Source organism: Papio anubis, chromosome 19 (genome assembly GCF_008728515.1).
Source record: "Papio anubis isolate 15944 chromosome 19, Panubis1.0, whole genome shotgun sequence".
In the NCBI taxonomy this organism is placed as follows: domain Eukaryota; kingdom Metazoa; phylum Chordata; class Mammalia; order Primates; family Cercopithecidae; genus Papio; species Papio anubis.
The window spans coordinates 61785188-61812158 of NC_044994.1; the positions used below are offsets into that span (position 1 = coordinate 61785188).

Below are 26971 nucleotides of genomic sequence, written 5' to 3' on the forward strand. Positions count from 1 at the left end.
ATATGTAGCTATCTTTAGGATATTAGCCTGCTGATTTCGTCTGATCGCAAAAGCCAGTTAAGCACTACTTATTGAGTAATTGCTACCACCAAAATATGAGTGAAGGACAAGCAACATCTCCTGATCTTTGCTCTTGGCTCCTTTTAATTCCATTTGATATGCATCAGTGTCAGTGTGGAGCTGCGACAGCAAATGCGTATATGGCTTTCTGTAGGAGACAAGAAAATGGATAGAAGTAGAGAATGCAAGAGAGACCATCCTCACTAGCTCCCGGAATTCCTTTCTGAAAGCTATGTCTGAACTTCTCTTTCCTTCTTCCTCCTCCTCCTCCTCCTCTTTCTCTTCCCCAGCAGCCACCCCACCCCACAAATAGGCTACATTTTAATCACAAAAAATATTAGACACACAGTCTAACATAACTCCCAAAATTGTCTGTTATTTGAATTGTATAAATGTTTTAAAGCCTCTTTTAAAAAAAAAATTTATTAGATACCAAAATCTAACATAACTCCAAATGTGTCTGTTGCTATTTGAGTTCTATACATTTTTAAAACCTTATTTTTTAAAAATCTTCTTTTTCCTCTCGACACAAACTTGCATATAAGACAAAATACACACTCATTGTTACTTTTTTTTTTTTTTTTTTGAGACGGAGTCTCCCAGGCTAGAGTGCAGGGGCATGATCTCGGCTTACTGCAATTTCCACCTTCCAGGTTCAAGCGATTCTCCTGCCTCAGCCTCCCAAGTAGCTAGGACTACAGGCAAGTGCCACCATGCCCAGCTAATATTTTTGTATTTTTAGTAGAGACGGGGTCTCACCACGTTGGCCAAGCTGGTCTCAAACTCCTCACCTTGGCCTCCCAAAGTGCTGGGATTACAGGCATGAGCCACCACTCCCGGCCTCATTGTTACTTTCTATTCATGTGTGAATTACAGAGATCGGTTCTAAATATTCAATACTCTCCGAATATTTGCAAACTTTGGTTATGAGGAAGCCAAAGGGGGAAAATGTTATTCCGAAATTCAATCTTAAAAGCATGAGTTGAATGTTCTAATTACTGGGAATTCAAAAGTGGGTAAGATTTGGTCTCTTCTGTAAGATTTGGCTCACCATCCGGAGAAGAAGTGTATACCTCAAGCCATGAGGTAGGTATACTCAGTCTAATCTTGCTTAATGACTGTCCTTTGAGTACCATTTGACTTAAGAAATTCCTTTCTTGTTCCAATATCTATTAACAGTTATAGATAACCTGCTGTTTTTAGGTAACCTGCTGTTTTTGAGGCTTACGGTTTTTAACAAATCTAAGTACATTTCAAAGAGCCAAATATAGAGCTAGAAATTCATGCTCCCCCCCAAAAAAAACAGATTACTAAAACCACTACTCAGAAATAACCCATTTTACTCACTGTAACTAGTCACTTCACTCTCATCAGAATAATCTAAAGAAAAATGTTACAAGAAATAGATTTAAAATGTTCTACTCAGCTCTCTTCTCCTCCCTCCCTCCTTCTCATTCCTCATATCAGACCCTTTTTCTCAATAGTGAAAAGGGATGGCATTCTAAATTCTAAAATGCATGGATCATCCAGAGATCTGACTAGGAAATGTAACTAAAATGGAATTGTTTTAAGTTTAGAATTTGTAAGTGGGATGAGTAGGCATTTAATGGGAGATAATGTTCATTGCATTTTTAAGACCATGCACGACTTAGACTGATTTGGGGTGACAATTGATATCTCAGGTAAAATCAATGTTACACGTAGTACAAAATGTTCTCTAAATTCATGAACAAAATGTAACTCCATCCTTCATGTGACATTTGTAGTGTCTAACTCTTTAATGAGATGTTAAACACATAGGTATCTAAGAGACACTATACTCCAAGAGATGTTACATTATGGTGTTTTACCTTGTAAACGATAACATTTTGATGGTATATTTAACCATGTGTTAAGCTTATGGATGGGGCCTGGGACATTATTTTTAATATATAAGAACACTATGATCTCTCATGTAGTTCAGATCATTACCATTGACTATTTAGTAAAAGAGATCGCATTTGACTTTTCTGTTTCTATCTAGACACAATATTCTTCCTGAAGCTTAAATGCCATGTGATTCTTACTGGTCAATTGTTATTTAAGCTTTTTCTTAACCTGGGAAAGATAGTAACCTGTTTTGGGCAATAGTGGGTTTGTTTGTTCATTTGTTTATCTATACTAATAGAAAATATTCAACACTACTTCCACTAACATGTAGAGAGAAAAGGGGTTCAGCTTTAAGAAATTATTAAATGATCTATTTATAAAAGCTTTTCACTATTTACATATGACCATATAGAGTGAACAAACTATGAGGCAAGTCTGTAGACTTAGGTCTTTATTTCACATTAAAATGACTCTCTCACACATTCTTTAAAAACATTCCACTAACAAATGTCGCATAAAAGGCCTCAGGACATATAGACCTTCTGCCCTCTGTTGTGTTCATCTGTCTTCCTGTTGTGTGTTTTTCTCAGAAGCCTAATATTTAAATATACAGACACAGAACCCTTGACAAACCATGGAGTCTTCTAATTCTCATTTACCTTTTGTGCAGCTAAACCTTAAAATGAATTAATATTGAACACATATGAGTGAAACACCACCCTGTGGCTCACATTTCATTTTAACAAAATTTCCCCCCAAAAAAGCTTGTAAATCTGGTGCTTTAGACTGAGCTCTGTGACGAGTGAGCACCCCCAGCAGTTCATCTTTAGTTTATTTCCAATCGCGCAGACTTGACATGTCATCTCCTCGTGGCTTGTGATACACATTTTCCTTGTTACCTTTTGCCTCTGGACTTGAATATTTGTATAAGGCCTGATGTTGATCCAAGCATAAACAGGGAAACTCAGTATGATCTCCTACTCATCTTCAGATTGATGTCTATACTTTATTTCGTATTTATTTAAAAAATAAATATGTGCTTCATTTTCATTTAAGTATTTTGTCAGCTGGATCGTGATTTATAAAGATGAGCCCAAGAGCAGCCTAGATGAGAGCAAGTCAGATGGAATGGAGTCCAGCAACAGGAACCCTCGTGCAGTATCAGAAAGTCAGGGCAAAGAGACAGGTCAGAAACCAAGATAAAACAAAATATATGTGTGAAAATGTTTATACATGGAGATTGACTTCTGCCTTCAGTGCCATCATGTTGAGAGCGTGGAAGATGTTGCTGCCATGCTTATAACAAGACAAAGCTGGAAAGCTGAAAATCAGTGACTTTTCTTAGACCTATTAGAGAACCAAGGCCCAGAGCAAACTGCCATCCCCAAATCTGAAGATACAGATACATCCAGAGAGATACGGCAACCAATAGCCATTTATCTGGAGTCAAAGCACTGGAGTCATCAACTAGTCATATGAGCCTTTATATGGTAAGTTGGGTGAATTCTGGCATCTGTTTGTGGACTAGTGTGAGCCAGAAACCCATGGGGGCTGTGCTCTTGAGGCACTCTACACATTCAAGGGCTTTTCCTGTAGGAAACTCCAAGGTTCTTATTATGAGGACTCAAGAGAAATCTCCTCATGGCTCTGGCAACAGATGGAGAGGCACATCCATTGTGAAATAAGCCATGAACCTTCTTGGTAACAAAGATGGAAAGGACTCTGCCAAACACAATTCCCAAACTTCCTCCCAGCGCCTGAAGTGTCTTTGTTCCACTTAAGGAAAGAGGGTAAATAACCAGTCAACAGGGGGGCAGGCCTTCAAAGAAATACATTGGGAATGCTGCAGCCAGGAAAGGGAGTTGAGGATAAGCAAGCAACACCACTGGAGAAGCTCTGTGAATGTCCCAGACACAGACCCACTAAAAGACTGCGATTTCCCTGTAAGATTATAGAGCACTCTCCTTTCCCACAGCTTAGCACTACACCAACAGGGCTCCAGTAGAATAACAGTGAATTGCAGAGGAAAGAGTTGCAAGACAGAAAGTCTCTCCAAAGAGGAGCACTTAGGGAAGCCTGAAGTCAAGAAGGGGAAAAACATATAAACAAACAAAACAAAGACACTAGAGGCATTTGAAGAAGTTTAGCACCTACGGTTTTAACAGACTTTAAACACAGTCTAATAGCTAGTCAGATTAAGGTAAGTCTGCAAGCTAAAGACCTATTTACCTCAGTTCCTATTACATAACACACCAGATCTGGCTTGCAACAAAAAATTCAAAAAGAAAAATTCAAAGAACATCAAAAGGCAACAAAAGTAATGGTCTGAAGAGATAAAGCAACTATTGGAACCAGATAGAGACATGACACACTTGTCAGAATTATCAGACATGGAATTTATCATTAATATGTTAAGAGCTCTCATGAAAAAAGTAGGCAACAGATGGATAATGTAAGAAGAAAGATGGAAACACTAAGAAGGAATAAAAAAGAAATGCAATAAAAACATAGTAACAGAAAGGAAGGATATCTTTGATGCAATTATCAGTTGACTTGGAACCCCTGAAGGAAGAATCAATGACTTTGAAGCTAGGTCAATAGAAACTTTTCAAACTAAAATTCAAAAAGTGGGAAAAACCCGGAACATTCAAGACTATGGAATAATTGGAGAAGAAGAAAGAATGGAGCAAAAGAATGTTAGAAGTAATAATGTGAGAACTTGCCAAAATTAGTGATAGACACCAACTCAGGTAGCTCAGATAACACTAAATAAAATAAATACCAAAAAAAAGAGGGGAAAAGGAGAGAAACCTAGGTTGACCAATGAAAGATATGCCAAGAGAGAAAATTAAATCATATAAAAACCCCAGTTAAAATCAGAGAACACAGAAAAAGAAGTGAGGATATAAAAGAAAGAACAAGTACAAGAATAGAAAAGTTACAAACATAGTAGATATAATCCAACTATGTCAATAATCACTTAAATTTGAATAATCTAAATGTACCAATTAGAAGTGGTAGATTTAAACACACAAAAAAGATGAATGTTAGAAGTGATATCATGATTACCCAATATGATCATTACACATTGTATGCAGGTATCAAAACATCACATGTATCCCCCAAATATATACAACTATTATATATCCATAACATTTATAAGTAAAAAAAGAAGTAGTGAATTTACAAATGGATGCAACTATACATTGTCTATAAAGGCACATTAAATATAAATATTTAGATAATTTAAAATTAAAAGGATAGAGAAAGATGTGAGGTGAGATGCTAATGTTAATTTTTTAAAAAGCTGAAAGTGGTGGTAATTTCAGAAAAAGTAGAACATGAAAGATTATCAAGAATAAAAGGGACATTACATGTGGTAAAGGGGTAAATTCTCCAAGAAAACCTAACTATTCTGAAAGTATTTGTACTAACAAGAGTATCAAGATACATGAGACAAAAACTAACAAAACTACAAGGAGAAATAGAAAAATCCACTATTATACTTGCAGTCTTTAACAAGACTTGATCACTTGATTTATCAGTATGTGATAGATCAAGAAGAGGGAAAATCAGAAAGGATACAGATGATCTGAACAGTGCTATCAATCAATTTGATTTAATGGACATTTGTAGAATATTACACTCAACAACAGAACGAACATTCTTCTTAAGATCACATGAAACATTCTGCAAGATAGACCATATTCTGGGCCATAAAATACACCTGAAAAAATTTAAAAGAATAGAAATTATACAAAGAATGTTTTGAAAACATGATAAAATTAAGTTAGAAATCTGTAAGAGATATAAAGTAGAAAAATCCCAAAATATATAGAGATTAAACAACACATTGTAAAAAATTCATGGCTCAAAGAAGAAATATCAAAAGAAATTTTAAAATATTTTGGACTAAATGAAAATAAAAATAGAGCTTACCAAGACTTGTGGAACAAAGTGAAATTTGTAGCATTAAGTGCCACTACTGGAAAAGAAAACAACATATAAAATCAATAATCTAGGCTTCCATCTTAAGAAACCAAAGAAGATGAACGTAAATCTAAAGCAAGCAGATGAAAGAAAATACAAATTAGAGCAGAAATCAAGGACGTCAAAAACAAAAGAAAACTAAAGAAAAACCAATGAAACCAGAAGCCAATTATTTGAAATGATAAAAAAAAAAAAAAAATCATAAGGTCAAGCAAGGCTAACCAAGTAAAATGAGAAAATACACAAATAGTTTTTGCCTCATGTATCTTCAAACTCTTGTTAGTACATATACTTTCAGAATCGTTAGGTTTTCTTGGAGAATTTCAGAAACGAAAAAGGGGTCCTCATTACTGATGCCATATGTGTCAAAGGGTAATAAGAGAATATTAGGAACAAATCTATGACAACAAATTTGATAACTTAGATGAAACGAACCAACTCCTTAAAAAACAAAAACTACCAAAATTTATACAAGGAGAAATAGAAACATGGAATAGTCCTGTATCTATTAAAGAAATTGCATCTATAACAGATAACATTTCAAAAAATTGTATAATGCTACCAAACATTTTAGAAAGAAATAATACCAAATCTTCACGATGTCTTCCAGAAAACAGAAGCAGAAGGAACACTTCCTAACTCATTTTATGAGGTCAGCATTATCTAATATCAAAGCCAAATCAAAACATTTCAAAAACAACTACAGATAAATATCTTTTATAAACTGAGATGAAAAAATCCTCAACAAAATATTAATAACATAAATTCAATACTGTGTAAAAATAATTATAGACCACGATTAAGCAGGATTTGGTATAGTTATACAAGCCTGGTTCAACGTTAAAAAAATCAGTAATTCACCACATCAACAATGTAGAGAAGAAAAATATGCTTGTATTCATTGAGAGGCAGAAAATGGCATTTGACAAAATCCAACATCTATTCATGACTTAAAAAAAAAAAAAAAACGCTTAGCAAACTAAAAATAGAGAGCTCTTCAACTTGATGTTCAAGAACATCTACAAAACACCCACAGCTAACATCGTACTTAACAGGGAAAAACTGGGTGCTTCTCCCGCAGAAACAACGCAGGAATGCACTATCTTGTCACTTCTATTCCTGGAAGTCCAAGCTACTACAATAAGACAAGGAAAAGAAATAAAAGGTATAAAGATTGAAAAAAAAAAAAAAAGTATCTTTATTCACAGAAGACATGATTATCTATGCGAAAACTCCAAAGGATCTATCCAAAAAAATTCTAAACTAGCGAGTAGAGCATAGTAACAGACATAAAGCATCCAGATCCTGTGTGTGTGTGGTTGAATGGATACCGAAGTTCCTCACTGGTTTTGGTGCTCTGGTAAATGGCATCATTGCTTTTTAAATTTCAAATTTAAATTGCTCATTCCTGGCATATAGAACACCAATTGACTTTTCTTTTCCTTTTTGTAAACACACTGACCTTGCATCTTGTTACTTGCATGTGAAAGGGAAGTTTCTAAGAGGTCTCTGAGGAACTGTTGCCACTGGACAGCTACTACCTCTGTGGTTCTGCAACCAACCTACAGCAGTAGCTAAGACTATAGCTGCCCTGTCAGTCAGAAAAATCCAGACATGCAGTAGAGAAAGGACAAGCTGGGATATGCCAAGCCCTCTCCATCTGCCCATCACCATATCGACTAAAATAACCTACAAAGAGTAATTTCTAATGTTTCACATCCATCTTCCATATCTCATGCAAATTCCATTGTAGCCAGTTCTAACTCAGAACCATAAAGAAAAAGAGATTCTGAGAATTACAATTCCTATCTTAAACTGCCATAGAACAATTTGGCACACAGTTTCTCCTGATCCAGTTTTCCTCAATTGTCGATCAGGATAATAACATTTATCTTGCCACCATCTTGGAATTGTTGTTTAAAAAAATGAAAGCATATAAGAAATTGCCTTAAAAATCATAGCACATAGTAAAACATTTTTGTCAATAGCTCAACTTTATAAAAGATAGCTACTCAAGGCCAGGCGCGGTGTCTCGTGCCTGCAATCCCAGCACTTTGGGAGGCCGAGGCGGGTGAATCACGAGGTCAGGAGATCAAGACCATCCTGGCCAACATGGTGAAACCTTGTCTCTACCAAAAATACAAAAATTAGCCGGGCATGGTGGCAGATGCCTGTAGTCCCAATCACTCGGGAGGCTGAGGCAGGAGAGTTGGTTGAACCCGGGAGGCAGAGGCTGCAGTGAGCCAAGATCACGCCACTGCACCCCAGCCTGGGCAACAGAGCGAGACTCCGTCTCAAAATAAATAAATAAATAAATATTTTAAAAGAAAAATAAAAGATAGCTATTCATTAGCCATTGAAAGAATTATCAAATAGACATGCAAAATTACAGAAAGTTTAGAAGGGTAATCTATATCTCTAGAAGCTACTGAGCCATTACATTTCATTGTACATTTTTATGTGAGCTAAAAAGAAATTGAAATTTACTTCTGAGGGCCACTATGTGATAAAAATAAAGTGTGGGATAAATGAGCTCAACTGAAGCCACATCCAAAGCTGTTACTCAGAAAACTTAGTACCACCGAGAATATATTGGAGACTCAAAGTCTTACTCATGCAGCTGATCAAGGAATAATGGTCTTAGTCACTGTAAGTACTTTTGGATACCTGGCATAAAGGATGTAATGAATACATGATTGAATAAGGATATATCTTAAGAATGCATTTTATAAAAATATAAAATCAGCTGAGATTATGTAAATTTTGAAGAATGAAGAAAGTAAGTTAATCATAGCTTCTTCTCAAGTTTTATTTTTATGTCTTACAAATTTGGCTTGGCAATACAACACAAGACTTCCTTTTCAGGAATTTGGAGAACTCATGCTTGGTATTTTAAACTCGTGAGAACTTAGTCTAGAAAGGGCCTCCACTTATTTGACCACAGGTAGAAGATTGACTGCTTTCTTCCTGTAATTATATTGGTTTCCATAAGTCAAATGATACACGGTATAATTTTGTGGCATTTTGATTGGCAGATTTCCATTTAAAAACGGACAAAAAGCAACTTCTTGAAATTTTGGAGGTAGTATGTTACCAAAAAATTTGATAGTTTTTGTAAAGGTATACCTAAAATCAATAGATTTGAATAAAGTTAAAGTCTAGAAAAATATGCAACGTATACATGCAGATGATTAGTAAACCCTAATATCCAAATGCAATGTCAATAGTGTTATTAAAAATGAACTATTGGCCATTATTGCAATACTGCCAATTGAGAATATTGATATAGCTACTGTTTTTATTTGTGTTTTCACCATTTTAAAAGAACCTTGGATATATTTAGATACATCTGGAATAAACTCAGGTATTAGATAGGGCCTTGAAACATTTACAAAAGGGTACATTAAACCCTGCCTTTAAGAAAACTATCATCTGGTCGAGTAGGGACATTTGTCGGTTCAAGTTCTTCAGCGAGCTTGGAGGGAATGTCAGTGTGTTCTGTTTGGAAAGTAAGTTGTACCCAACCTGCCACTATGGAAGCTGAAGCGGGAGATAACAGCTGCTGCCTCCCAGATATAGTTAAGAGACCCTGATTTTGGAACAAGTGAATAAAAATGGGGGCTCAGCACTGATCCGGGCATGGGGGAGTGATGCTGCTCAGGTTCGCTGCAGCCTGTTCTAGGGAGCGTATTGAAGCCCAAATTGTTAGTTGTGCTTCCTGCCTCGTTTCCCACTGGAGTTGACACACGTTCTATTTTGCAAGCCTACTCCATCGGGTGTCCTGAGAATTCTATGAGCCACCTCTATCTTCAAATACTTAACTTTTTTTTTTCTTTGAGACGGAGTCTCGCTCTGTCACCCAGGCTGGAGTGGAGTGGCGCGATCTCAGCTCACTGCAACCTCCGCCTCCCGGGTTCAAGCGATTCTTCTACCTGAGCCTCCCAAGTAGCTGGGACTACAGGCGCCCGCCACCACGCCCGGCTAATTTTTCTATGTTTAGTAAGACAGGGTTTCACCATATTGACCAAGCTGGTCTCGAACTACTGACCTCGTATTTTTTCTTTTCCTTCAACAGTATCTGTTTTCATGCTTACAACCATACCCCAACTTTTACAGACACAAAAACAAACATAATAGATTTATTATTGCCTTGTTATGGGCACTTGTTAAATGTTTACAATGTGGAAATGCATGTCCTTTTGTTCTGGAAAATTTTCTAGAGTGGATTCTAGGTTTCATATATTCCTCCCTCTTCTTTTTCTGGATGAAGGGAGACACCAGCATGGCAATTGTGACTCTCCTTATAGCTCCAAGTCAAGCTTCTAATGGAGTCTTTCTCAGGAAGTTGAAATTGCTAGAATTCCTGCTGCATCACAGAGGAGTTCCAGATCCATTTATGGTAAATACAGAAAAAGTAAGTCCCCAAAATGACAATTGTTAGCTCTAGTGGAAAAAAGTTATGTAGGAGGGAAAGCAAAATCATTTTTACCATGTGGTTTAAGAGTGCTGGCAAGGTCATAAGAAAGAAACAGCAAATATTGATATAATATTTTAATACAAGTATTTCTGAAAGAGACATGAGGAGTATTCTATGTTGGTGAGTTTGGGGAGAGGAAGACATAAATGAATAATGAATGTCTAAAATTGAAAAAATGTATTAGTGTCATAAGCATGCTATTCAGAAAAGTGAAAAATAAAATAATGAGTTAGAAGTAGTAAAATCTGTTGTCTCAAGGTAACGAAAATGAGGAAGGGCGAGGGACTACTATGTTTTGGGGGGAAAAAAAAACTGTACAGCCCTTTGACCCTTTTCACTACATGCACTTATAAAATACAAAGAACAAGGCCAGGCGCGGTGGCTCACGCCTGTAATCCCAGCACTTCGGGAGGCTGAGATGGGCAGATCACCTGAGGTCCGGCGTTCAAGACCAGCCTGACCAACATGGAGAAACCCCGTCTCTACTAAAAATAGAAAATAAGCCAGGCGTGGTGGCACATGCCTGTAATCCCAGCTACTCAGGAAGCTGAGGCGGGAGAATCGCTTGAATCCGGTAGGCGGAGGTTGTGGTGAGCCGTGATCGCGCCATTGCACTCCAGTCTGGGCAACAAAAGCGAAACTCCGTCTCAAAATAACAATAATAATAATAATAATAACAAAAGGAATATTGAATTGAGATAAAAGTTACAATGCATCATTGATTTGAATTTTTTCTGCATGTAATTCATCACGTTAATTTTATTCTGTAGAAAATTTTCCCTATTTCTTGATGGCAAATGAAGCTAGTGATCGTGAAACACTGTGTTTTATTCATTCAAAACAACAGAATACAGTACATCTAGGAAAATATTTCTATACATTACAAGAACCAAAAATTCAAAGGTACACACTAACACTGGAAAAAGTGTTCTAGACAGGTTCACCATATAACTTATTCTAACAAGGATAATAGGAAATAAACCAGAATTATCCCAGACATTTATCACCCATACTTCCAAATAGAACTTTTCTTACAACATCTTACAGCATAGTTAGTGCTTTGAATCTGGAAAAATAGATGTAAACCGACCTTGAGGATTTATAAAATTTCCTTAGAAAGCATTGCAGTTAATTCTAGAAGCTGTTTTTCTACCTGTTGAATCACTAGAAATAGAGAAGCTTTTTAAAAAAATAAACTTGTTTTACTTGTTTTTAGTTTTCAGATAAATGTTTTAAGAGCCCAGAGTCTTGGCTGGAAGAATTCTAATGGACAGATCAGTGAAAAAATACACTAACTTATACAGAAGTCTGAATGCGAAGGTCAATGCTTTCTAAATGTTACATTTTAATAGTAGCTAAACTAATGGTGGCATGTTTATGTTGTCTTATATTTTTTTAAAGATATTTTCTTATCACTGTTGTGAAAAGAAACCTCTTTGTACTCACAATTTCGCATCTCCACTTGCACTTTATAAGCATCTTTATAATATCGTCAATCTTGCTGAAACTTCATATAAGCAGTACAAAATACAGTATATCATTATAAATCAAGGAGAAGCAATTTGGTCACAGTGATCTCTAATTACAACGTGGACTCTCCCAATTTAGAAAATTACTGTCATACAACTGTAATTTTTACTTAATGCCATTCTATATAAACCAATATAACTTGGATGCTCACAATAAAAGAATGCCTACTAAAAGTATTTTTATTTACTTTGTCTTTTAAATTAATAACCCATGTATTTTAAGTTTATATATATAGTACTTTAGTAATAAACTAAATTACTTAAAACATAAATTTGAGTTTTTACTAATTAAAAGTTATATCAGCTACCTGCCTCCCATTTTAAGCATGATCAGGGGTAAATGAAATTTCTATTTTATTTTCGCAACATATTCTACATAAAGTTTTTAAAATAAAGTTTGAAGGTATCTTATAATAATACAGTCAATTCATAGTCATCATAGTTCAGTAAGATCTGTTCTTTCCCTGACAAAACTGTGTACTCCACAATGACATTTAACAAATCTACCTACCTTATTATCATAAAGTAATTTCCTTTAATTGGTTACTTTAATGTAAATGTTAATGGCATTTGAAGAAAGCACAGATTCTTATTTAACGTTGTATTATCCATCAATATAAATTATATACATGTGTATACATATATAAAAGTTAAGAAGCATTTTGCTTCCAAAGCAGCAACTTGTAAAAAATATCTGTATTTATAACATAATTTACTGGAATTCTGATCTTTTATTCTGTGGATCTGTTTTGATCTGATTTCTTAGTAACAATCAGAATCATAGGTGCAAAACAGTAGAGGCAGAGAAACATATACTAGGGAGAGTTCCAAAACTATCACGAATTAGGGATGATGTGAAAAAGATTACAATGAAAGTGCTTTGGTAAGTAAAGATGTCCAGGCAAAGAAATGAATGAATGGAATTTCACAAGCATTAACCCTGAGGGTATAACAGGAGCATCAGAGGAGGTCAGAAAATTTTGGGGAGAACTTAGGATGGCTCCAAATTCCTGAAAACAATCCTGCACTCTGTAGAGGAAGAATATAGAGAGAAGAAATGACAGAGTAAATAGTTCTCATCAATATTTTCAATGAGAGACCAAAAACACGAAAACACGCAAGGAAAAAGAGACAAGTTCCAAATGTTCTGGAGGCTTTGCAACACTTCAGTGGCTTGCTACAAACATCTTCCATGAAGTTTCCAGTAAAAACCACCATGACAATGGTATCTGACTGTACTCTCCCTGCCACACCCGGCCATTATTTTCTCTCTTAAAATTGGATTTATCTTTCCCCATACTACAATTGTAAAAATGTTTTCCTGATCACATACACTAATCATTGAGAATTTGGTTACTGGAGTTTTCCACAAAGCAATATTTTGATTGTCTTCACCATTCAGAAAAGCAATTATTTACCTTTTAATTGATGCTAAGCTTGCTTCACCATGCAAACCAATAAATTCTCTCATGGAATCTCTGACTGATCTGACAGTAGAGGGTTTTCTTGTAAACTACCTCTCAAGTTTGTTACACTAATATATTTGTGGAAATATTTCATGAATCCAGGTATGAAAAATACTTATGCAAACATAAGAAAAATGAGAGTTTACTCTTCTTGCATTTACTTAAGTACAACTAGGAAATGGTCATTTTAATTTTTTCACTCCTGAAAAGGGTTTTAAAAAACCTCACAAATTTTATAATTCACAGAAATGTGAGCACTTACCATTTCTGTAATTCACAAAATAATTGCACTATTTGGCATACATGGTGTTTAAGGCTAAAATCATAAAATACTAATTAGCTTAAAAGTGTAAATTACATCTTAGAATCTGTCTAAGCAACAGGAGAATTTGGATTTGCTTCATTTAAGATTATCATGAAGTCCACAACTTTGATATTTAAATACAGTCTTCATAATTAATCTTCTCTAGATGGTGGTCTTTAGAAATCTTTAGAGACAACTAACGAATCTTTTAGACATGAATGATCACTATATTTAATAATGACCATTGTCCTTTCAAGGTAACCATGACAGTTTTATTCAGTTTGGCAAATGCTTTTCATTGTTTGCCTACATCTAGAAGTCAAACAATATCAGGTATGGCCTCTAATTGCTTTGACTGTTGGTGAAGTCATTAGGGCTGTCTTTGTCCAAATCGTGAAGCAGAAGTTTCCCTTTGTATTTTTCTGTGGTTTGATTCCTTTCTCCTGTTGCCTGTATCCTCCCAGTTTCTTTTTTCCCTCTCAAATTTCTACCCTACCATCCTATGCCACCACTTCCAGCTGTCACTTTTAGTGGTATATTATATTCAAGTTTCACATAATCATTAAAAAATAATAACTAGGTGCCTGACCCTTTTGAGAGAATTTACATATTAAAAATAATTCTCAAAAGTAGGAAAAAAAAAACAATGTCCAAAACATTACGTTATTTATTATTGGACTATCTACTATATTTGCTCCTAAGGCTAGACCGGGGATGGTGGCAAGAATTCTATACAGAATGAGAGATAAATATATATGTGAATAGCAAGGGATTGTCCTCTCATATTTATCTTCCTCTTGATTATTCATTTCTTCTATTGCCAGGTACTCTTCTGGACTATGCTGATAGCGTGGATTCTAGAAGTATGGAGAGAGATACCCCATTTCTAGAATCCATCCCATATTTCACTTTTTAGTTAACCAAGAATGTCTTGGTTAGTCACTGCACTCAATATTTGTTGGTAAACTCCCCAGCTTTGAAACTCCCGTTCCCTCTTCTAACCATGCTCTGAATTGCCTAGTATTGTGCTTTGACCCTGCTCTCAGCTCTAGAAGTGAGCCCTTAGTTTTCTTAAGCCATTCCATCCTTTCTGATCATGATGCCTATTTAACAATGAAAAAGTAACCAAATGTGTTGGTTCTATTAGAGAAGCAAACTCTCTACCAGACAGAAACAAGGATGTATGAATTGCCAAGAGTTGGCAGCCATCTTGCCAACACAAGAGGAAAACCTGCATGAGAGTGAGGCCAAGACCAGGGAAATGGATCCAACACTGTGGAAAGGGATTCAGAAGCCAGTTTATGCCCATACTTAATTCTAGACACATTTAAGCCCTGGTAAATAGTCCTTGCCCAAAGCTTAATCTCCCCTGGATCATTCCGTTACGTGATTCAGTAAGGTTTTTTTTGTATATAAACAAGTTGGAGTCAGGTTTTCTGAAACAGTTCCATGAAAAATGTTTTTTAGGTAACGAAGTATGTTTCCTACCAAATGAACTCAATTGAGACAACTAGTATCTAAGGTAGACCATGGGTAGTGGAAAATAATTGCATAACAATCCATGCATGAGTACATAAGAGTCATTATTAATGCACTCATGTCAAGAATAAGCTTAAACTCTAGTCTTTGGTCTACGAGAGAAGGTTGGATAGTTGACATAAATATCCTCTCTTGTATCATCCATGGATTGATTGGTAGGTTGATTGGCAGAGATGGGACTTCTATAGTTCTTGGGTGCCTAGAAAGACAAACATCAGAGAAAGTCAATAATTCACTGCATTTCAACAACTAATGAAGACATTCAAAACATACCTCTCAGAAATGCAGGCATGATATGGGACAAATTTCCATTATAATTAATTTGATAAAACATTCTTCTCACTGTATTGAACTTCTGTTAGAAATCACATTCTTGACTGAGATGCAACAGAAACCTAGTCTAGATTAATACTTGCTGTATTGTGCTATGAATTACCTGTTTCAATGTAGAACTCCCTCTCCCAATGTTAAGCTATTTTGATAAGAACAATTATTATCAGTTTTATATGGAAATTCTAACAGTGTCTGAACTTTAAAAAATAAGCAACTTAACATATAAAAAGTTAACAAACACATTCACTTTCAAGATATTATATAATCATTAATCTTCTCTACCATAATCAAGTCACTTTGACCACATACGTATGTATGTATGTAACAGAAAATATGCAGGTGTGAAAAAAGACAAATTGAGAGACAAAAGAGACTAGAGAAAGGTCTTTTGATGAGTAATTTAAAAATTTAGATTGACCTTAGTGTTGTTGGTTAGTTGGTTGTTTTTTTCTGAGTCAGAGTCTCGCTCTGTTGCCCAAGCTGGAGTGCAGCGGCACACTTTCGGCTCACTGCAACCTCCACCTCCCAGGTTCAAACAATTCTCCTGCCTCAGCCTCCCGAGTAGCTGGGATTACAGGCATGCACCATCATACCTAGCTAATTTTTGTATTTTTAATAGAGATGGAGTTTTGCCATGTTGGCCAGGGTAGTCTCGAACTCCTGACCTCATACGATCTGCCCGCCCCAGCCTCCCAAAGTGCTGGGATTACAAGCATGGGCACCATGCCCAGCCAGATCTTAGTGTTTTTAAGAGGAAAGCAAAATGAAAATTCAAGTGCCATGATTACTTGTACACATTGTCCTTTAAAAAAGAGAATGAAGAGTTTTAATGTCTTTTTTGACAGTCCAACCTATTAACTCTTTAATAATCCTTCAAATGTTATTCTACAAAAGCCTGAAAAAGTTGGATACCTAATATAGACAGTTGCAAAGCTCCTTTTCATTCCCCAAATTCACAACAGTAAATGTGACTGGATTGGCATGAGTAGACAGAGTGCAAAGGATGAAGAAGGGAATCCCAAAATTGTATATGACAGACCACCAATTTATTGCTTGCTGAAGTGGCTGATGAAACAAAGCAAGGTTTCTTGATTCTACAGTTGGCATCAAGAAGCAATCCATGTTTTTGCCAACAAACAAAAATATTTTTGCAAAAGTAACTACTTAATTTAAAAAAAAAAGTTAAACTGATAAATTATGAAGGCGTCTGATGAACACATGTCGGACTGTCAGAACCTTTTTAGTACTTGGCTTTTGGCCATCCAGAATTCAATTGCAAATAATTAAAATGAAAAAGAAATGTATACACTTTTGGATAGGATTTGGGAAAATTTTTGTCTTAGTTTGGGCTGCTGTAACAAAATACCATAGACTGGGTTGCTTAAACCACAAACACTTATTCCTCACAGTTCTGGAGGCTGGGAAGTCCAAGATTAAGAAAATATCTTCCTAACTTGAGGGGGAAAAAAAAAGAGAGAGTCTGGTGAGGGCCTGAGGGCCTGTTTCTTGGTTTGCAGACAACTGTCTTCTCAGTATCCTCACATTGCAAAGAACAGAAAGAGGAAGCAAGCGCTTCTGTCCTTAAAAAGGCACTAATCCCATTCGTGAAGATTCCACTCCAATGATCTAATCACATCCCAAAGTCTCCACCTCCTAATATCATCACATTGGGGGTTAGGATTTCAACATATGAATTTTGGGAAGACACAAATGTTCAATCCATAGCAACTTTTTTTGTGAAATTTCATAAACAGGATGCTATGTGTTAAAGAAAGAGATTTGAAGTATAGTGGGGATAATGACCATGAAAATACATATTCCTCTTATCTGCAAACCCAGAAGGAAGTTTCTAGTCTTTTAGTTAAACAACAAGGGGCAGGAGCAAGGCAGAATAAGGAAGAAACTTTCACAGCTCATCAAGCTCCTGCAGCCCATAAGAAAATAAAAAAGTTATTTGGCTGTATAACGTAAGTATATACTAATAAATAACTTAACTCCAAAGATAATAATAATAATGAATATCATTATGCTCTTCTATATGCTTGCTATATTTCTGGTTCTTTTATGCAATTTAACCATCACAATAACCTTATGACATAAAAATACTATGTCCTCTCCTGGGTTGGATAGTGTCCCCCAGCAAATTCATGTCCTCCTCGGAACCTCATAATGTGACCTCATTTGAAAATAGGATCCTTGTAATTAGCTAAGCTCAGACAACTCTGTGCTGGAGAAGGGTGGGCCTTTAAGTCCAAGATGACTGGGGTCTTCATAAGAAGAAGGAAGGCAGACACAAACACACAGGTGAGAACAGTGATGAGAGGGGCAGAGATTGGAGCAATTGTTCTACCAGCCAAGGATCGACAGCTCCACTAGAAGCTGGACAGAAGCATGGGATGGATTCTCATCCCACGAAGAAACCAGTCCTTCTGACACTGCTTTTCGTACTTCAACCCTCCAGAATAATGGAAGAATAGATTTCTTCCATAATGTTTTAAGCCACCCAGTTTTGGTAATTTGTCACAGCAGCCCTAGAAAAGGAACAGAGATTTAGGGAAGGCATAGTGCTGATTGTTATTATGCCAGGGTAATTGCTCCTTTATTTATATTCATATAAAAACTTAGTTTCAAAGGGTATTAAAAATAGAATAGTTCAGAAAATAACTTTCTCCAAATAGCTGATATTTAAATTACAGGCAACTGCACGGTCAGGTTACTGAAAGGACAATAAAATATAAGATTGCTAACTGCAAAAGAAACTGACTTTGCATTTGTATATTACAAAAGAAAAAATGACAGTTCCATAAAAACTTACCTTCTGTGTATCCCAGGACTCTGTATATAGATCGCTTCTTTCTCTCCTTCTCCTTCTGGAATGCATATTCAATAAAGGATATAAAGATATGATATTCCAGCACCAATATTATTTCAAACACGCTCTAAAAAGAAATGAGGCCATGTCTTTTGCAGGGACATGGATAGAGCTGGAGGCCATTATCCTTAGCAAACTAATGCAGGAACAGAAAACCAAATACCACCTGTTCTTACCTGTAAGTAGGAGCTGAATGATGAGAACACATGGACACACAGAGGGGAACAACGCACACTGGAGCCTACTGGAGGGTGGAGGGTGGGAGGAGGGACAGGAAAATAACTATTGGGTATGAGGCTTAATACTTGGGTGATGAAATAATCTATACAACAAACCCCATGACACATGTTTACCTAGCTAACAAACCTGCACATCCTGCACATGTATCCCTGAACTTAAAATAAATGTTAAGAAAATAAAACTGAAAATAAAAAAAGAGTAAACATATCACAATTAGATTTATGTTGACCAGCCATTCTGGTTTGCCTGGGACTAAGGAGTTTCCCAAGACGAGAGATTTTCAATGCCAAAACCCAGAGAGCCCCGAAAACGAAGGCTCCCTATTTGTTAATGCCAATGTTCACAAGGAGTGTAAAAATAAGTATCTAACATTTTTCTCCCTAAATATTAAATTTCTTCCTACAATCTGGTACACATCTATAGAATATACTTTGGCTCCTTTTTTTGTTTGTTTGAGACAGAGTCTTACTCTGTTACCCAGGCTGGAGTACAGTGGTGCAATCTTGGCTCACGGCAGCCTCCACCTCCCAGGTTCAAGTGATTCTCCTGCCTCAGCCTCCTGAGTAGCTGAGACTACAGACACCCACGACCACGCCCAGCTAATTTTTGTAGTTTTAGTAGAGATGGGGTTTCACCATTTGAGCCAGGCTGGTCTCAAACTCCTGACCTCAAATTATCCACCCACCTCGTCCTCCCAAAGTGCTGGGATTACAGGCGTGAGCCACCACGCCTGGCCATATTTTGTCTCCTTTCACACTTGCCAATGTGAGGCCCTTTCCCTAGCCATGTTCACTTAGTTGTGTTACTGCTGCTATCTCCGCATGAAAACAGCACACACCAGGAGCAGAGAAACTGCTGCCAATTCCTCCAACACACAGGCTACCAGGCGCTGAGTGTGAAGAATTCAGGTTTGTTCGGAGACACTGTCTGATTTATGTTGGCTTCTATCCAAGTCAATACATCTGAAGCTGCAGGATTATTTTAAACAGTGAAACAGAGTTCAGAAGGTCATTGTTGGAGCCCTTGGGTCATCTTTCAAAGCATTTCCATTGGAAGTCACAACCACAAACTGATACTAGTGACAAGGCAGAAAGAACAAGTGCTTTCCCTTGGGGTGTGCATCTATGATTACAAATTCAAGTCCACTAATCTCCTTTTATCACATTTAACCAGGTGGGACAATATAGTCTACCGTTCAATTTAACTATTCATGTAAAAGTGATGTATTTTCATGAAGCAAAATCTATCACGTCCAACATCTGTGTCCCTGTGGAGGTTTGTCACCACTCGCTGTCTCTTAGTCACATTGCCCGGTTCCTGGGTGCTCCCTCTGCCATCTCTGCCCCCAGGATGTTTCCCATTGCCAAGGTGAGACAGTGGAGGAGTCCGTGGTGCTACTAACACCTCCGTTCCTTACCTCAATTTGCTAATTTCTGTTCAGGGAAAGACTTAAGGGCAGTCTGTGATGGGGAAAAGATAAAATGACCTGATCTCCTGTTTCAGTTTAATTAGACAAATGTTTATTGAGCATTCATTATTTGGACAGATTAGTGCTAAATTCTATCAAACGCTAAGAAATGAATAAAACACGAACTCTGCCATTATGAAGGGATGGCAAGCATGAAAGTGATTAAAATACAAAGCAGGATGTGAGGAGTAGCAGAGACGTACACGATGATTCCAGATGGTGACATCATGTCTGTTTGCAGGGACGGAGAACAGTGCAGAGCCCACACAGGGGACAGGTGTTTCACACCTTGAATGATACACGGGAAAGCAGCCAAATGTGGGCAAACAGCATTTTGGTAGCAAACCAGATGGGGAGAGCGTTGGGTGTGCTTCAGTTTTCACAAAATTTATCAACATCAGGGAGAATAAATAAAGTAGAAAGTGTGAATAAAAATTAGACTTCAGTCAGAATGTGGGGCAACTTTAATGACAGGGTTAATGAGTTTTAACATTATTCTGATAGCAGTGGGAAGATAATCAAAGATATTGAACAGGAAGATGACATGCCAACCCAGCTTTCAGAAGAAGAACCAGGGAAACTGGATGGGTTAGAGAAAGAGGCTATAGCTGAGAGCAGGTTGGAGACATTACCAAAATCAGAGGGCAGTGATGACAGCTGCTAAAGAACCAGAGGTCAAGGATGAAGAGACAAGGTGGAGAGGCCTACTGGAAATCCTATTAACAAGGCAGGGGTGTGTGTGTGTGTGTGTGTGTGTGTGTGTGTGTGTGTGTGTGTGTGTGTGTGTGTGTGTTGTATTTGGTAACATTACTGAAGGAGGGGAGTGCAGATGGACATATTCACTTTCCCAGCAAACATATATTAAGTGTCTTGATATGCCAGACATGCAAAATAGAGACATCAAAAGTGTGGTCCCTTCCTCCCTTAAGAAGATAACACTTTAGCTGTAATACATTATAAGGAATAATTTCAACCTGCTATGATTACAGCAAAGATAGGTAACAAATACCTACACAAGTGAGTTGATAAGCACAGGAGAGCTAGAAGGGGAAGAAAAACTCAGCCAAGAATACCCTAGAAAATGCCCAACTATGCTACAATACAGTAAAAGATTTTTTTTAATTTTTAATTTTTGTTATTGACAGGGTCTTGCTATGTTGCCTAGGCTGGACTTGAACTCTTGGGCTCAAGCAATCCTCCAGCCTCAGCCTCCTGAGCAGCTGGAACTTCAGGCATATATCACTGTGACCAGCCAATGAAAGATAAAAAGAAATTTAGTATAGGCCAAATGGCTCCCTGCTCTCTCTCTCTAAGGCAGCGCCCTCCAATTCCTTCTTCTCAGTAATTTTTAAGCACTTGGGTTTCTTGGTTCTGAGAATATACAACTATTTGAAATTATGCTGTTTGCTTATTGGGATGTGAGCTTCATTATGTCTTGTTCACTGCTGTGCACAATAAATATTTGATAAATGAATAAATGAAGGCTTTATCACTGTTAAACCTTGTTCTTCCCCTTCTCAGAATCTGTATCCATCTCACGCTGTGTCATACATGCACACACACACCACCCCCTCACTAACGGCTTTTTCCTTGGAGGAGGAGGAAGACAGGGCAGGACAAAGAGCAGAGGTATCATGCTGAAAATAAAAGGGGCAGACCACCCGCTTCTACTAACTCTCAAATGAACTATTGCAGCTCTCCCTGTAACATCACCACAGCTACTTCTCCTCCTTTGTGTTAGAACAGTGCTCACAAAAATATATATGTGAGTAGTGAGACAGCTTGACAAATTACTGGGTTATTAATAGAGAACCTCTAACATCGGAATGACTCACGCTGAGTAAGATTCAGGATAAGTTGCACTACTCACCTGTTAAGGAAAATGACAATGATGGTGGTAATTGAGATAACAAACAACAACAATAAAACTGTCCCTCCAGTCACAAAGCGGGTATATTGGTTATCGGTTTGACCTAGGAGAAAAAAAATACATATATTGTAGGAATTAGGAATTCAGCCAAAGGCAGTAAAAAGTAAGGCAGGAAAATAAAGAGACATTAATTATTGAGTAACAAAAACAAAGAATCCAACAACAACAACAAAAAAAAATAGAATGAGCTACAGGAAAAAGAGAATTTTTCTTTTAGAGTCTCCTAAATATTTCTAACTCCTAATAGATTTGTATTTGTTTCTTGATTAAGCTGAGTTTTACACCTTAAGAAGAACAAAAATATAAAGAGCATGCGTTTGCCAAAGACCTCATTCAAATAAGCTGCCAATCATATACACAAAATCTTTTGTAGAAAAAATAACTATTACAATAGTAAATAGGCCAGGTGGAGTGGCTCAGGCCTGTAATTGCGGAGGTTTGGGACAGTGGATCACTTGAGGCCAGGAGTTCGAGACCAGCATGGGCAACATGGTGAAACCCCGTCTCTACTAAAAATACAAAAAATTATCTCAGTGTGGTGGCGCACGCCTATAATCCCAGCTACTCAGTAGGCTGAGGCACAAGACTCATTTGAACCCTGGAGGCAGGGTTGCAGTAAGCTGAGATCACGCCACTGCACCCCAGCCTGGGCAACAGAGAGAGACTCTGTCTAACAATAAATAAAACAGTAAATACACAAAGATTCTCTTTTATGCCTGACATATTAAGTACATTCAACATACAACAGAATATAACTGATTTTTATAAGCATAATTTAAAAAAGATATTTTCTATTCAATTTGGTAATGAGAAAAAAAAAAATCAGAAAAAAAAAAATGTTACCCCAACTCAATGTCTGAAAATTTACCATGGTCCAATAATCTGAAATTCTCATCCTAAATCTTTCACAATTCAACTGACCGACTCCAGCAAATTCCTTACTGTGTATATATTACATCACAGAATTGTGATGAGACTCTGATGAGTCAATATTCACAAGAACAATCAACTGCGATTACAGAAATGTCCCCTCTGGAGTGTGAGGCCAGTGAGGTCAGAGAACATTTTATCTTTTTGTTACATCCTTCTGCCCACAACACACCTCTCACCCCGCAACCCACAGAGCATGTTGTGAGCGCCTCCCACAGAGAAGAATCCCATCAACACCTGCTGCTGGGAATGGGATTGAATTGAAACCCAATGGTCTTTGTTGCTGTCTCTCTTCGGGAAAGCGAACCTGTCAATCACCCCCCAGTTAGGATGGGGCCAGGCTCTGAAACAGCAGCACAATTTCCCTTCCTCCTGAAATCAAAGCTTGAACGTTTGTACCGTGACACCCAGGCTGTCTCGAATCCTACTCTGCATCCTGAAAACCACGCCTGTCAACCAATTCTTCCCCATCTTTTCCCCAGAAAATTTCTTCTCACTTTATCCACTACTTAGCTGTATTTTTTTCATAAGAACTCAAAGTATAGACCCACTTATTCTTTTACAAACTTTACTGCAAACAGAAACTAAGACAAATAAGCAAACATTTTATTTTTAAACTTTTTAAACCTAGATTCCACAAATAAGTAAAGTCATGCAAAATTTTTTCTTTCTGTGTCTGGCTTATTTCACTTAGCATAATGTCCTCAAGGTTTATCTACCTTGTCACACATGACAGGATTTCCTTGTGTTTCAAAGGGTTAATAGTACTCCACTGTATCTATGTACCACATTATCTTTATCCATTCATCTGCTGATGGACACCTAGGTTGCATCCACATCTTGACTATTGTAGACAATGATGCAATACATACACGGTGCAGGTATTCCTACAAGATACTGATTTCATTTTCTTTTTTCCTTTGTATGTAATACCCATCAGAAGGATTGTTGGTTCATATGAGTTTAATATTTTTTTGAGATGGAATTTTGTTCTTGTTACCCAGGCTGGAATGCAGTGGCGCAATCTTGGCTCACTGCAAGCTCCTCCTCGCAGGTTCAAGCGATTCTCGTGCCTCCGCCTCCAAGTAGCTGGGATTACAGGAGGCTGCCACCAAGTCCAGCTAATTTTTCTATTTTTATAGAGATGGGATTTCCCCATGTTGGCCAGGCTGGTCTTGAACTCCTGATCTCAGGTGATCCACCTGTCTTGGCCTCCCAAAATGCTGGAATTACAGGCATGAGTCACTGCACCCGGCCTATTTTTAATTTCTTGAGGAACCTATGACCTGTACCAATAATGGTTGTACCCATTTACATTCCCGCCAACAGTGTACAAGGGTTCCCGTTCCTCCGCATCCTCACCAACATTTGCTATCTCTTGTCTTTTTGATAATAGCCATTCTAACAGGGGTGAGGTGAGAGCTCACTGTGGTTCTGATTTGCATGTCCCTGATGACTAGTAATGTTGAGCACCTTTCCATATACCTATTGGTCAGCGTTATGGCTTTGGAAAAACGTCTATTTTTACCCACTTTTAAATTGGGTTGTTCTTTTGCTATGAAATCCTGCCATTTGTGACAGCATGGATGAAGTTGGAGGACATTATGCTAAGTGAAATAAGCCAGATACAGAAGGACAAATACTGTATAATCTCACCTGTATGTGGAATCTAAAAAAGTCAAATTTATAGAAGCAGGGAATAGAACAGTGGTTCCCAGGAGGTGGAGGTGCAGAAAATAGGGAGATGTTGGTTAAAGGGTACCAAGTTATAATGGAAACCTACTGTAGAGTATGGAGGATGATACATGAGTTAATTAATTGTGGTAATTATTGCACCATGTTTATATACATCAAATAATCACATTGCATGCCCTGAATATATTCAATCTTTATTTGACAGTTAATTATTTTTTTAAAAATTTTAAAGCAATTGTTTTCTTTGGGCTTTTTTATATTTTCCAGATTTTCTAGATGATGTGTTTCTTTTGTGATCGGGCAAATACAGTACAAAAAATTTAAAGATCTGCATGCTTAAAAAAGAATATTTTATCAAATCTTAGTGCTTAAAGTACAGGATGTAGAGATCTTTCTTTAAGAAATAGATTCAGAATACTTAACAATGAAGATGGCTTTCTTTATTAAGGTCTAATTTATATGCATTTAACAGTATAATCCGCTTGAAAGTACCACCCCTTGTGAGACACTGTTCAATTATAAATCCAAATTTCAGATGCATTATTCCATAGGAAATACGTTACCTATTTGTAACCTCTTTGACCTCTTGGATTAAATCCATTTATTCACTCAGTCTTTAAACACAAAGTATTTCACGGTGTACTGTATGTCTGGTAAATTATAGAATATGGTAGGTAAAAACAAATCCTGTTACCCGTGTAGGAAAAAACTCTCAAATTGTGTTTTTCCTCTGCTCTCACACTACCACAGAAATAATCAACAGATTTCTGTGACCAAAGATGTAGGTGGTTTTCCGGTTTTCCCCACACACCAAGTAACAGACACCAGCTGAGTGTCCAGCCAATTCAAATCTGACACAATCTACCTAAGGATGGTATCAGATCCCACAGGTTTGGGGCTCAGTCCCAAAGACATCACCCCCCCCCCCTCCATTGCCAACCCCGCCCTTCAGACATCAATGGGAGTCCAGGCCTCTAGAAAATTTTTTTTTGAGACAGAGTCTCGGCCCTGTCACCCAGGCTGGAGTGCAATGGCAGGATCTCAGCTCACCGTACCTCCTCGGGCCCCGTTCAAGTGATTCCTCCTGCCTCAGCCTCCCAAGCAGCTGAGATTACAGGTGCCTGCTACTACGTCCAGCTAATTTTTGTATTTTTAGTAGAGACGGGTTTCACCCATTTTAGTCAGACTGGTTCTCAAACTCCTCACCTAAGGTGATCCGCCCTCCTCCGCTGACAGGTGGGAGCTTCACCGCACTCCAGCCCCAGGCCTCTGAACTTCTGACTGATGGCTGCTGGGGTTCCTAAGACCCCTTTCAGGTTTGGTTAACGTGGTGGAGCCACTTACAGAGCTCAAGAAAACACATTTGTCAGTTTAATATCAAGGATGTTGCAGGGATAGAGCTCCCATGCCCTCCCTGTCCACGCCGCCCTCTAGGAGGCTCCATGCGTTCAGCTGTCCAGAAGCTCTCCAAACCCCATCCTCTTGGGTTTTTATGGAGGCTTCGTTACATAGGTATGACTGACAACCCTGTAGAAATGGGATTGGGCAAAAAGCATATCATCTAAACCCAGCAAGGCCTGTCCAGACTTTAGGTATGGGGTGGGATCCTCTCTGGAATGAGGGTCTTTTGACCCATATTCAGTTTAGAGTCTTACCTTGGTCAGGAGAAGGGACAGGAGAAGGTCAGAGAGAGTTTGTTTCCTGAGGCCTAAAGTGTCCCAACACTATAACAAGGACCATGGGAGTTTTGAGCCAGGACCTGTGGATGAAAACTTACAGATCTGCATATCCTAATACCACAATACCTGATTTAGTGGAACATATATTGTTTTGAAAACTCCTAGACAATTTAAAAATAGTTTGGAAAAAAGGATTTTTTCTTAAGCAATAAAGGTGAAATAAAGCACGGGGTCAGGTAGAGATTCAATCCAGAGACATTTCAATCTAAAGTGGCCCAGGCTGTAGCCGACATGGCTTCTCGCTCCACTCCCTGCCCTGCCTGCAGCTTCCACATGAATGACCACCAGCTTAGAACAAGGCTGGGGTAAACTTGCACCTTGCTGGGCCCTGTATGGCTGGGGAAAATAAAAAGGAAAAGCAAACAGGTACGGATGCTTCAGGAGTTAATCAATAGTTCATAGAAACATTTACTTTTTTAAGTTTTGCTAATAGATCTCAGATTGAGTAATGTTAGCCCTGAAGCCCTTCTCCTTAAAAAAGAAGAATTATTTCCAGAAGCCATTTCTCTGCTAACTTTTTTCACTTATAT

At 37.6% G+C, this 26971-nt stretch overlaps 1 protein-coding gene across 5 annotated transcripts in view; it reads right to left on the reverse strand.

Annotated features, from left to right (window-relative positions):
* Nucleotides 1-11203: 11203 nt before the first annotated feature.
* The window catches only part of CD226 (CD226 molecule), a 99540-nt gene continuing 83772 nt past the window's right edge, over nt 11204-26971 (reverse strand). For all 5 annotated transcript variants that reach the window (XM_009192900.4, XM_009192902.4, XM_009192899.4 and 2 more), the window contains 3 exons: nt 22018-22120; nt 18383-18437; nt 11204-15433 (listed from right to left, as the gene is read on the reverse strand). In XM_009192900.4, coding sequence (XP_009191164.1) covers nt 15308-15433; nt 18383-18437; nt 22018-22120 — 284 coding nt within the window. In that variant the 3' untranslated portion in view covers nt 11204-15307. The remainder of the gene's footprint in view (nt 15434-18382; nt 18438-22017; nt 22121-26971) is intronic.